This window comes from Notothenia rossii, assembly GCF_949606895.1.
Source record: "Notothenia rossii genome assembly, chromosome: 10".
Taxonomy (NCBI): domain Eukaryota; kingdom Metazoa; phylum Chordata; class Actinopteri; order Perciformes; family Nototheniidae; genus Notothenia; species Notothenia rossii.
The window spans coordinates 11,104,953-11,117,898 of record NC_136908.1 but is presented as its reverse complement, the minus strand read 5'-3'; the positions used below and the strand labels follow the sequence as shown (position 1 = coordinate 11,117,898).

The 12,946-nt window shown below is 39.0% G+C and overlaps 1 protein-coding gene across 2 annotated transcripts; it reads right to left on the bottom strand.

Annotated features, from left to right (window-relative positions):
• Positions 1-970: 970 nt before the first annotated feature.
• On the bottom strand, positions 971-12,144 carry oxnad1 (oxidoreductase NAD-binding domain containing 1). Of its 2 annotated transcripts, none has more exons than XM_079653222.1 (8): positions 12,008-12,144; positions 11,180-11,292; positions 9,893-9,956; positions 9,013-9,116; positions 5,388-5,529; positions 3,673-3,918; positions 2,910-3,018; positions 971-2,687 (listed from the first exon to the last, which is right to left on the bottom strand). In XM_079653222.1, exons 2-8 carry the CDS (start codon positions 11,284-11,286, stop codon positions 2,530-2,532), a joined length of 930 nt encoding a protein of 309 aa, XP_079509348.1. In that variant the 5' UTR covers positions 11,287-11,292; positions 12,008-12,144; the 3' UTR covers positions 971-2,529. The 2 variants fall into 2 exon arrangements, with proteins under 2 accessions (XP_079509348.1, XP_079509347.1); XM_079653221.1 differs by having other exon boundaries at positions 11,180-11,297; positions 12,008-12,137.
• Positions 12,145-12,946: the final 802 nt, after the last annotated feature.

The window sequence follows — 12,946 nt, the reverse complement described above, 5'->3', positions numbered from 1 at the left end:
AAGGGAGTTTCACTGGGCTCGCTGTATTTTTATATATGGAGTATATAATTAAAGATAGAAACAAGAAAGGGACAAGTCGACAGAGTATGAAGTACACGGTTGGAGCACGACTGATACATCAAATTTAGCTTATTATAGATTTGTATCTATACCGGCCTAAGTAAATAACTACAAAATTGCAGACAGTTTTTAGGTGATTAAGAAACTTTTTCTTCAATACACACTGTAGTTTTGAAACAGTAAGTCTTCAATTCTAAAATATTTCACTCAATGAAGTATCTTCACCACAACTTTATATTCAAATATTTAAGGGATCCTTAACAATAAACGTTGCTTAGAACAATGACATCGACCAATTTCATAATTATCAGACTTTTACAATTCTCTGTATCGGCCGGATTCTTCTCCAAAATGTAAATGGTGTTTGGTCGAAACAATAATGTTTAGTGAGTTCAAAACAATTACAAAAAAAAAGTTATTCTGTCACTGGAGGAATCTAGTTTTCTCTGGCCTGACTTTGGGATAACTATCTCTGAGCTTTCATCAGCTCAATAAAATGATGTTAAAAGGCATTCTGTGTATGGTGCACTGCTCACCACCTAAATAGACATCTCTTATCTGAAGCTGTGATCTAATAGTTTACATAACACAGTTTCTTCTTTAGAAAGCTGTTCCTATGAAGACTGATTAGTTGTTGGTTTATTTTCCAGAGTAACAGGGAAATGGATTTCCAACTTTTTTAAATGCTGGAAGACAGACCATAAATGAGTTTACTTGATTAGACTACAAGATGAAAGGAAAATAGCCTTCTGTAATTCAAGAAAACTGACTTTTTCCTTCTTTGAAAAACGTGTAAATTAACAATCAACTATTTATTTCTTATTTCCTGGACCACCTGTGTCGTGTCTGAGTAGTGTGACATGTGAGTCTTTATATAAAAGCAGAGGTCAATAAAGTGTTTGAAAACAGATTGACTCAATTCCCTTTATTTCCTCTAAATCTCACGTTACCGGCATAAACTGTTTCCTTCATACGAGGAAGAAAAGCAAAAAACAACTCAAATGGGCCTCTGCAGCGTAACCCCCACTGAGACGCCGCCAAGAAGCTCGCAAACATCTCTGAGGGATGTTCAGTGATCCAAGCCAATCAGAGACCACCTGGAGCTTCTATTACAGTGCACGATGGGAGACGCACTGCACCCTGGGACCAGAACCGTTTATGGCTACCTAGATGTGTGTGATTGAGTTAAAATGTATGTGAGATTGGCACTGTATGCATGTAAGGGTGTGTGATGGAGTAAAACATGCAGCGACACGTGCCAATACGTGGGAAATTGTTGCTTTTCTTGAGACACTAAAAGTACACTTGGTGTGAAGTTAGCCTGCGGGTAAAATGTGAAAAACAACGCTCCAATGCAGTCAAAGTCATCAGCCAAACAACTCTTCAGCTCTGCAAATAAATAGCTCTGAGTTATATATATATACACACCATAACACTTCTTAAACACATGATCAAATCAGCAGAGGTATTTTGATAGAGGTAAATCAGTCTTTCCAACACGTGTGTAAAATAACAGAACAGATAGCTTGCACTAACCCTCTTTACCTTAGAGACTTTGAAGACATCTGTATGGGTATGGAGCTTATTTAATGAATTGCCAAGAGACATAAGATTGTGAAATATGCATACAGGTTGTCTGCCTAAAAAAAAAAAGACTCTTTTGGCTATGCAGCTCAGTCTGTAGGGTCTTGGCTTGGAAACTGGAGGTCGCCGGTTCAAGTCCCGCCCGGCCGGTCGAAAAAATTAAAAAGTGCGTGGACTAGTAGCTGTAGAGTTGCCAGTTTACCTCCCGGGCACCAAACCTCTGTGTGTGTGTGTGTGTGTGTGTGTGTGTGTGTGTGTGTGTGTGTGTGTGTGTGTGTGTGTGTGTGTGTGTGTGTGTGTGTGTGTGTGTGTGTGTGTGTGTGTGTGTGTGTGTGTGTGTGTGTGTGTGTGTGTGTGTGTGTGTGTGTGAGAGAGATAACAGAGTGGAAAACTGGATTAGAATTAATGAAGCTTCATCTGTCTTTTTCTTAAATTATTGTTCCATGACAAGCTTGAATAAATAAATTGTTGCCATAACATTAATGTGAACAATTTGGGTCAGACTAAACATTATAATCTATTCAAGTAGAACCTCAGTCAAGCAATTATAGGCTGTTAATGAGATCAGATGTGAAGATGTGTAACAGCTGTGTCTTTGTTGTTAGAATATTCAGCAAAACGGTGAGCTATCAAATGTATTTTCTAGACACCAAAATAGAGATTTTACAGTCTGTTAGTCAGTCCTCTTTTGTCGATGATAGGAAATAAAACTCATTGTGTTTGTGAGTCAGCTTGTAGTTGCATAGTGGGTGGTCCCAGTGGTATAGCAGATCAGGCACAGGTTGAGGTAGCTCGGGATCCGTGAGTGAATTTCCTCCAGCGCTCATAAATGTTTTCATTCTCGACACACACGGAATATCCTCCCCCTGCAGATGGCAAAGGGTTCTACCACCACTTCTCAAAGAGGATTCTGTCTTTCGGGAGTCCGAAGTCTAGGAGGGTTTTGGAAAGTGTTTCTATCATGGGTGGGGGTCCACACAGGAAGCACAAAGTCCTCTGCAGGTCCACGTGAGAACGCAGCTTCTCCTCTGTGATTCTCCCACCTGAGGAGACACAAGGGAAGTCAAACAATGAATCAAGGCTCGGCAAGGCGGCGCCTATTCCTCCCTCGTCTGCCATGTGCAGCTTTGATAGAGTCGTTCTCCATGAAGAACAGATTCATCAACAGAGAGAGAAACGGTGGTAGAACGTGACAGTCGGTAAATCATCCCTGCTAACAAATAAAAGATATGCGTGTAGATATGTGCGGTTGGAGCATTACTTACGGTTGATAAAAGGCTGGAGGTGTGAGTCAACATCTGTGATCTGCTGCGTGACGTGGAGGTCACAGGAGAGCTTGTCGGGGAACTCCAGACACGCAGCGATGATGGAGCTCTGGGAACAACACAGGTCGTACTTAAGGGAGAGCTTCTCTTATATAATGCTTACTGGGCACACCTGCCCACGTGTACGAGACAAACGCTTAGACACTGTTGTGTTTGTTTAGCTATATCGAAAGCTTAAAATGAAATCCTCAAATGACTCTGCAATATATTAGAAATATTAGTAATATAACTAGGAATAGGTAGTATATTGATACAACTGCATATTGTTCTACTTGAGATATAGTTAGTGAGCATATTGCAAACATCACCAATATATTTTTAAAGCCGCCGGCGTAAAGGTTGCTCTGCGTTTTCTTCTCTAGATCTCTCCTTCTCACAGACACAAAATATAGATACTAAATAATAAATATAACATACCATTAAAACAAATAAAATACTGCCCGAAGACTGTATTTCAGATGAAACAGAATATATGTATTGTTTGAAATCAAAATAAAAAAACTAGCATACTTATATATCATAAACAGCTGTGTTCCCCTTTAAATTCAGCTACGTTTGATAGGATGATCTCACTTGTATAACCATATGCATCATAGAGTTAAGAGAATACTTTATACATGTATGTTCCTGCATAGGTTAAAATATAATATATTTTAATAGCCATGTCACCTAGACTTAATTCCAACAGTGAAAACCAACACACCTTGAAGAGCATCTCCTGGGTGTTCTTGGCACTGTAGCAGAGGTGGGCGGAGCCTATGTTGAAGTCCCGCCCCCCTGAAGCCTGGTTGCGATGTAGCAGATCTGAGGTGTGCAGCAGGATGGAGTACAAGGGGTTGATCCCCACACCACCCGCCACCAGCAGCAAATCAACAGAGGGGTCAGAGGGCGGGGGGTCGAAGAAGAAGTCCCCGCCGACACGCATGGCAACCTGGGAGCCCACTGTACACTGAGGGGGGGGAGAAGAGAGGCTGATAAGGAGAGAGGAGCAGACTGTGTTGACTCGTTGTCTCTTTCCCAGCAGCTGAAATACACCTTTTGACTTAAATAAATACAGCATCGCTTCCCTTACACCGAACACAAGCCTCAGGAAACAGACACTTTCAGTTCAGCGTGCAAACACACAACAAACCTCAGCTCAGTGTGGGGAAGAGAGATTTCATAAGTTGCTCAGAGAAAGGCCTTTGAAGTCAAAAAGAGCAGTAAATATGCCTTCATCTGCTCATGTAAAAAAAAACACACACACACACACACACACACACACACACACACACACACACACACACACACACACACACACACACACACACACACACACACACACACACACACACACACACACACACACACACACACACACACACACACACACACACACACACACACACACACACACACACACACACACACACACACACACACACACACACACACACACACACACACACACAATGCTCGCATTCTTAATCTGCTGCTGTGGTCCCTACACTATCCCAGCTCAGTGAGAGGAGTCGGAGCGCAGTATCAAACAAATGGATCATCAAACGTTCCCGGAGCGGAGAGCTGTACGTCTCAGGATGCTCAAACACATCACTTCGCTTTCTGAGACTTATTAACACGAGGCGAAGAAGCTCAAAGCTATTTATTAGTCCCGTCATCAAACACAGAAGCTGCAAACAAACAGGCAGAAAGTAGGAAAAGGCATTGTTCAAATTCACGCGATTACTCCTTGAAGCCCAAATGCAGTTAAGCACAAAGGACGTTTCTATATCTGTATTCCTTTTGTCTATGTCTTCACACAACCTTTATTTACCCTGTGTATTCAACATCTTTCCTTCGTTTCTAGCCACACTATCACTATTATTCTTCTGAACTTCTACGCAGGCAGTTTTCAAATTCGCTGACTCACTTTAAGGAACCCTGGATAGCTGTTACGCGTGATGGAAAAACATTAGGGGTGATTTGGCTAGCAGCACCTCGACATTTTTATTTATGTGATTAAATGAACAACTGGGAGAGTATTGCAAGTTTTGAATGTAACTTTTTAGAACCGGCAAGTGCCGATGGCTTCTGCACGTCAGTCAAATTAAATCATCCGACATTATCCTTTACAAAAATCACATTTTTAGAAACACCAGTGCTGCGAATGTGTGGCTGGAGTCTTCATTTCGCAACTCGATAACATTTTTAGCATTTCCAAACACCCTGGTGGCTCCACTCCTTCTCTTCTGCATCTCACTTCCAAACTTTCTCCCTCATGCATACACAAAATAATCTTCCAAACCATTAGATAGCAATCTGACCAAATGTACTTTACTGAAATATTTGTACTTATAGGAAGCAATCTTTTCCCTGGAGGATGACCACTTACTCTATTTCTGATACACAATATCATATCCGGCTTTCTGCCCCACTCACCATGGTGTGGACCCAGTGGGCGGGGGGGTGTTTTGCGTATTTGACGGCCAGCTCCACGATGCCCTCCCTCTGTAGCAGACCCGGGCCGGAGCACATGGAGAAACCTCCCACCTTCTCCACGCCGGGGATGAAGAGATCCACCCTGCACACACCACCACAAAACACACACATGAATCCACCCACTTGTTCCATAATTGGCTGTTTAAACACATGCTTATCCATGTATAGACTAAATCCGTGTGAGTCTGACAATGTGTGCTACATGTAATGCAGTATAGTAGATAGTTATAGCTGTTAAAGTGAAATGTATATACTGTATATTTAACCTTTATACATAAAATATCTGTTTATTTGTTCATTCAACTGTTCAGATTTTAACTTGTGTTATTTTTATTATTTCTATTCACACTGTTACTACATGTTTAATCTTAATAATATTTATTTGTATATCCTTATTATCCCATGTCTACTATCTGTCTGTCTGTCTTATTCTGTTTCCGACACCTACATTTCCCTACAGGGATCAATAAAGGTCAATCTTATCTTATCTTGGAACATAACATCAATTGTTTTATTTCAGCCATTTTTCTAATGTTTGTGTTCCTGGACAAAAAATTCTTATAGGAAATATAGTTTCAGGCGTTGGTGCTGGGTTTGGCACCCCCTCTATAACTTTGTCCAAGATAGACGTACTGTCACCAAAATCACACTGGTGTTTGCTGTTCACCTCTAGTTTGTGCACATAAAAGCATTTGACTCTGGGCTCAGCAGGTGAAAAAGCATTTTCATATTATTACAAAGGTGAATTGAAGAGTAGAAAACACGTTGGACTGAGGGTCAAAGTGTGAATGAAGTGAAGGTGGTGCCCTTTGACCTCAGTGAAGAGGGCAGCGTGTTTCAGAAACCAAAGCAGAACAAAACCAGACCAGATGCAGAGTTGCCTTTTAGGCTTTTCAAAATGAAGCGTCCCAGTCTCCCACACAACGTGGTCGCATCTGTCCGTCAGCGAGCGGTCAGCGTTGCTGTTCTCCACTCCCAGAGGAAAACAGCAATGCTTAACAGTCGGGCTAATGTTCCAACAACACAAAGAGCCACTGTTACACATGAGAGAGAGACTCCACAGCCCTCGGAGGCATCATAAATATGGATCTGCCGCACACATATGTTCCACCCACTTCCTTCTCCTTCTCCTTCTCCTCATCCTCATCCTCTCCCACCTGGAGACGAGCAACTAAACAGTATCTTTTTCCTCAGAAACATTGAAATGATTTCCATACTTTAACATTCATTATGAGTCGCTACGGAGCAACTGGCTGCTGGTTTAATGTCTCACCACCGCCCACCTACAGTATGGGCTCATGTACATATACTGCATGTGGAGGGTCCTAATTAAACATTGGCAACACTGACTGACAAGACAAAGCTATGCCTTCAAGATGAAGTACTTAACTTGCTATTAGGGATAATGAGAGTCAATGAAGATTATCTTGAAAACTAAACCATTTTCAAATGTTTTGCAGAAGTCAAAAACAAGACACTGTGCCTCAAATATCTTTCAAGTGCATATAGTGCATAAACTATTACCTACATATAGTATATCTATGAGCTAACTATTTGGTTGCTTATTTGAGTTAAAGCTTTAAATAATTCATGACCTTTCATCCTTCCTTTAGCTGATGAAATAAATATCCTGAAAACACATTTGTCTTATAAACAGTGACTGGTTTACGGGCATGCTGTCATGTAGAATTGCAAATTCCTATTACAGTTTTTCTCAATTGCTAAACCCACTTTTTAGAATCAAAATTCATTTCTTCAAAACAAGAACATAGCCATCTAAACAGAAACACACTTGCCATAACTCTGAATATCTTTTGCAAAATGCACTTACATGACCAAAACTGAAAATACTGGTCACAAAAAAGAATAAGTCGATCGAAACAGATCAAATTGTCCTTTAATGAGACAAATGTGTTTTCTTAACTGAAACTCCGGTCACCATAACAACACATTCTACCATAACAATATACATTTCTTGCAAAGTGCTCTAAGGCACTCAAAACTAAAAATACCCCTTCCAAAACCAGATACCTTCTCCAAAAACAAACATTTGTCAGCTCATTAGAAGACTATTTGAACAGTCATTGCTAAGTGGCACACTAAATACTGACTACAATCATCAATACACAAACCTCAAGCTATCGATATTGGAAACTGAACGGAAAACTAACAAGTTGGGAGAAACAAACTTATATATAGGAAAAACAGTGTGTTACTGTAACTATGTCATTGTTTTTATGTCTCATTTTCAGAAGAGCACCGTCACAGAAACAAAAGATGAATAGCAATACACTGGAAAAAAAATAACATGGGTAAATGATGGAAATCAGCAGTAAAGCAGAGAATGAGATCTATATAGCTTTACTGATCTGCTCTTTGCCGTCTGTCTGGCCACATAGCCTCATCTACGTCACAGCGTATGTCTTCCCTTGCAAGGCAGCGTGGGAAATATCTCCTTGCGTGTCGATACCACCCTTGACAAACATCTTACTGAAGTGAGGGAGGTCTTTTATAGGATTCTCACTAATTACAATTACTATAGGAAATTCATTGATGTCAGCTGTGAGCAATTCATTTACATGGAAGTGAAGTACTCAATTCACCCCAATACAAAAAAAAACATTTCTCAATGTGCAAAAAGGAAAGGACCACAATTACTGACTGTAAAAACTTTGTATCAGCTATAGCTAATCCTCCCCATATGAACATCTCAAAGACCTATGCAAGTCATATCAACACTATTATAGCTTTACCGGCACCATTTAAAAAAATATTTTAAGTACAGTCATGCAAATTCTATCATGTAAATGTTTTCAATGTAACATCATTACTGTAAGGTATACAGTACATTCCATGGAGTTACCTTTTTCAATGGGGTGATTGACTGATAACAAGTGTTCATATTTTGCACATCAAGTGTCAATTAGTGTAGCTATGGTCTAAGTTTATGAGAAAGTGTTATCCACTGTGAGAAGATTATTTTTGTTTTGTTAGACATGAGTTACACAAAAGATTTTTGATCTTTGTGTAGAGAATTGTAACTTCAGTTCGAGAATTGTGTGATCTGTTTTGCAAAACACTGCTTAGCATCTGCATGTTGTGTGATATCAATGATAAATGGTATACTGTTGTAGAGAAATGGTTTTCTGTTTCGATGGCTGTGCTGTTGGTTTGATGAAAGGAATTTTGATTCTAAACAGTGGGTTTAGCGATTGAGAAAAACTGTAACTGTAAAAGTTTTGGAAGGACTAATGCAACACAATGCCGCCACCTTGTGGTTACCATGAGCGCTACAGGCGAAATCCAGAAGGATGTTTCATAACGTTTTTAAAATGTTGGTTTGAATTTAGATTCTGATTTGAAGTGAACAGAGACTCGGATCACAGAGGCTTATGTAGATCATCGAGCATGTGACGCTTGAAGGTATCATTAATGATATTTTTTTAAATATCAGGTGAAGGTGCATGTGGTAATATAGTACTGTTCTCTGGAAAAATAATAGTCTGATGACTTGATATAACTGTATTTTCTTTTAAAACATACATTTTCTCTCGAGTCTACTCACCACTGTCCTGCTTTGAAGCTGAAGTCTGGGGGAACAGCTATTCTCAAACGTTTCACCGTCTCCGACTCTTTAATGATGCCACGTACTTCAGCAGGATACAGAGCCTAAGTAAGGCAACACACAGGAACAGAGCAGAGTTTATTTATTTTAATTTTATTTAATCGTTTATTTGGCAGGGACAATGCACAATAATGAACACTTAAAACATTCAAATGTGTCAAGCGTAACAGTGCCAGATTTAGCTTTGAGCTCATTTCCATCCGCAGTCCCTCACATAAAAGATTTAAGAACATTACATTTTACAAACATAGCAAAAATAAAATACATGATATGCAAAAAGTGCAAAAGAGCAGCATACACGAGTATTTACCACGTGGCAGTACATTATAGCAGCTACAACATATAAGGTGCAAGAGAAGATAAAAGTGCTACATAAAGTGCAAGAGGAGATACCCCTGTGTTAAAGTGCATTTAGCGGTGATTGTTTCTCAACCATTCTTTGAGTTGACCTTTAAAGCTATTGAGAGTGGGACAATCCCGTATCTCAGTTGGGAGGCTATTCCAGAAAGAGCTGCTTTTAATAGGAGTACATTTGGTCCAAAAGTGGTCCGTCTGCAGTGGACTTCACAGTCTCCTCTGGTTTCTGACCTGGTGCTGCGTCCAGTGTGTTTTTTGTGGATGAATTCCCCTAAGGCAGGGGGTCAGTTTTTGAGGGTCAAAACTCAAGAAATTGTGTTTTTCAAGGATGGTACAGTGGTGGTATGAATTTGGCTTCCTATAAAACTAGGATGGAATTTCTCATCAAATTCTACTGCTAATAAGTGGCACAAGTAAAAGATAGTGCATATTAATCCAACAAAATAAATAAATATGGACTTACATTTTGTCTGTTGTTGCCCGCTGTTCTCTCTAGATGGTCCATCTCTCTTTTGGAGGACATGTTTCTTTTAAAACAAAGGAAGTAGTTTAACCTCAAACATTACACAGTGAGTGAAGAGCCACATGACATTCAAAAACTGCAAGTGGACTTTGCCCTTTCTGCCAGAGAGCAACATCAAACCTAAAAGGGCCAGTGCACCTAAATTACAACTCATAACTAGCTGTGTCTAGCCATGGAGATAGTTTTAGTTTCATGTGCTTAAGTTTAGACATGATTCGCTGTTTCCCTGATTTAACAAAAGCAAATTGCCTTTTGTTTGTGGCGCTCTTAGCATTAAAACATACAATTGATTTTCTTTTAACTATATGGGGTGGACACAAATGTCTGAGTAGACGATATCTAAAACCTCAACACATAAAATCCAAAAGTAACATACATCGTAATATCTCTATATGTTTAATTACTTTTAAAATTGTCAGGGTTCAGAAACTTTTCACCAATGATTTTCAATGACTTCTCCATGACTTCTACTTAATTTTCCATGACCCAAAAAATTACTTTTTCTCAGCGGTACCACTGAAAATGGTTTATTTTAACATGGAACAGGAAAATAAGGTTTGCATATGAAACATGTTGTGCCTATCTAAAACAAATCCAATAGTAGGCTTACTAGCTTTTACAGGCTAAAGCAACTAAAATCTCTCACCAGTAAAATACCTCGTCAGTTAAATGCCATTTTACGTTTCATTACTATACTATACTATTTATTATCACTATAGTATTACTATTTCGGCGATTAGATAAAATATAAATTATATTTGATGCAAATGTAGTTACATTTCCATGACTTTTCCAAGACTTTGGGAAAAATATTGTTTTCCATAACCTTTCCAGGGCCTGGAATTAGCATTTAGAATTTCCAGGACTTTTCCAGGTTTTTAATGACCGTAAGAACCCTGAATTTTATAAATATACGCTTGCCTCTTTAATTAATATTCTACTCTACTTGTTCTTATTTTTCCGTTACACTGTCCCCTTTGCTGTAAGAATGTAAATGTTCCCCGCTGTGGGACGAATAAAGACTTCTGATTCTGATGTTTGACAATATAGTCCTTAAAGTAAGTAACACACTTTTACAATAACTAACAAGCATTCTCCTGGATAAAGACACACTATAGCTACCTTGTTGTCAGTCCCCACAGTGATTCAGGAGTGAGTAGCCTTAGTAGTAGTAGAACACAATAAAGCCCCAACAAACACAGCTGGTACCTTCCAGAGTAAACTCACCTTGTGGCCTGGCTGGGGCCCAGCAGCCGGCAGCAGAGCGGCCCGGCGGCGGGAAACTGGAGGCTGAAGCTCCGGGCTGCGAAGGACCAGAACCCGGGGACCCGCATCTCTACCTGGGCTGACATAAACGAAGAGAATTTAGAAAAAACGTTTTAATTCGCACTTGGAAAAAACACAATCATTCTCAGTTCATTTTCCTTCCGTATGATCAATAATAAAGTCTCTTTAAGTTACAGCAGCTGTCATCCAACTTAACCCCCGAACAATGCAGTGTGAAAACGTCACCAAACTCACAGAATAATCTAGTATTCAAGTCAGGTAAACGCCCAGAAACCTTTCTCATTATTTCACTTATTTAAGATACTTGAATAGACCCTTTCTCTGTTGTAGATGATTGTTGTTGTTTTTTGTAATTTCTATCTTTGTAAACCGTTGATTTGATCTATACTGTGTAGGCTATGTGTAGGTAGGCTTACTATTCAATGATCAAAAAGACTTGCTTTAAATGTTGTACATTGTCAGGTAGTGCATATAGCTAAACTGACTAATTTAAGATGATCAAATACTTAAGTGTTACTCACAATTTCATAATCTAAACTGGTGTTTTTTATATGACGAGAACGACAGGGATAAGAGGTCAAAATGGTGACATATTGATAAAAAGCCAAAAGGTATAATAGTGATTTATTTGCGTGTGGCTTGACCTCCCTCGTCAGGTTGATGGTTAGCTCACATGCTAAACATGTTAGCATTCCGAAGCCGGTTCGTATTTTCACACAGACACATAACTCTATAGGAAACAACAAGCGGCAGAGAGGCTTTTCTTACCAAGATAAGACGATGTCAAATGATATTCATATGTATCTTCGTTATAACCTTGTATAATAAGCTTACTGTTACATAACTATACAGTAGTCTTCTTCTTCGTCTTCTTCTTTGAGATTGTACTACAGCTGGCGTCTTCTTCTACTACATGAGTCGCTTTGCATTCAGTTTTTCGCAGTAGCGCCATCTTTTGGAGCATGGACCACCAGACTGCCCACTCTTTCTTGCAATTTGCAATATCTTTCAAATAAGTGTATTCCTTAAAGCCCATTCACAGTATTAAACATTAAGTTGAAAGTAGAAACAACTGCTAGAAATACATTAAAAACTGTTTGAATTCATGCCATTTTAGACATTAATCTGGGACTTCCCCTCTCTTTCATTGATCAACAGTCATTTTTCTTTTGGGGGAATTGTATGCCGAGAAATATTGCAAATGAGATAAAACAGACTCATAGCCATAGATATTCTCAACCACAAAATGAGCTGCTAAAACCAAGCCTAGATATGAGGCTCCATAAATAAATGCAATATGTGTGTTGATTATTTCTTCTACTTGGAGCCAATGAAGGGATTCAAGTATTATGTTGAGATTTGCACGGACAGAATGACACAAACGGATATTGACGTTGGTCAGGGCTTTGCAAAAGCACATTTACACCACTAGATGGCATACTGCTTTGAAGTGTATCAGTTAAACAGAAAGGGACCACTTGTATGTGTTTGTTATTAAAACGTTTTAAATTGGAATTACTGTATAAATATTACAATTATAGTTTGAAAGAGCCACATCTTGTTGGACACACTATACTATGTAACTTAAAAAGTATTACTTTTACACCCTATTTTTCAATATAAATTGTTTTACTAAGAATTTATGAATCAGAATTATGAATTCGTTTCAAATTATTTTATTTAAGAAAGTTTGAAGTTTTCCCAATC

What these genes read in the sequence shown, in the direction of transcription:
- oxnad1 (XM_079653222.1), bottom strand. Translation starts at nt 11,286, where the DNA reads ATGCGGGTCCCCGGGTTCTGGTCCTTCGCAGCCCGGAGCTTCAGCCTC. An exon ending in GGCCCCAGCCAGGCCACAAG is followed by an intron (nt 9,957 to 11,179) that starts GTGAGTTTACTC and finishes TTGTTTTAAAAG; the next exon opens with AAACATGTCCTCCAAAAGAG. An exon ending in AGCTTCAAAGCAGGACAGTG is followed by an intron (nt 5,530 to 9,012) that starts GTGAGTAGACTC and finishes TGGTGTGTGCAG; the next exon opens with GGTGGATCTCTTCATCCCCG.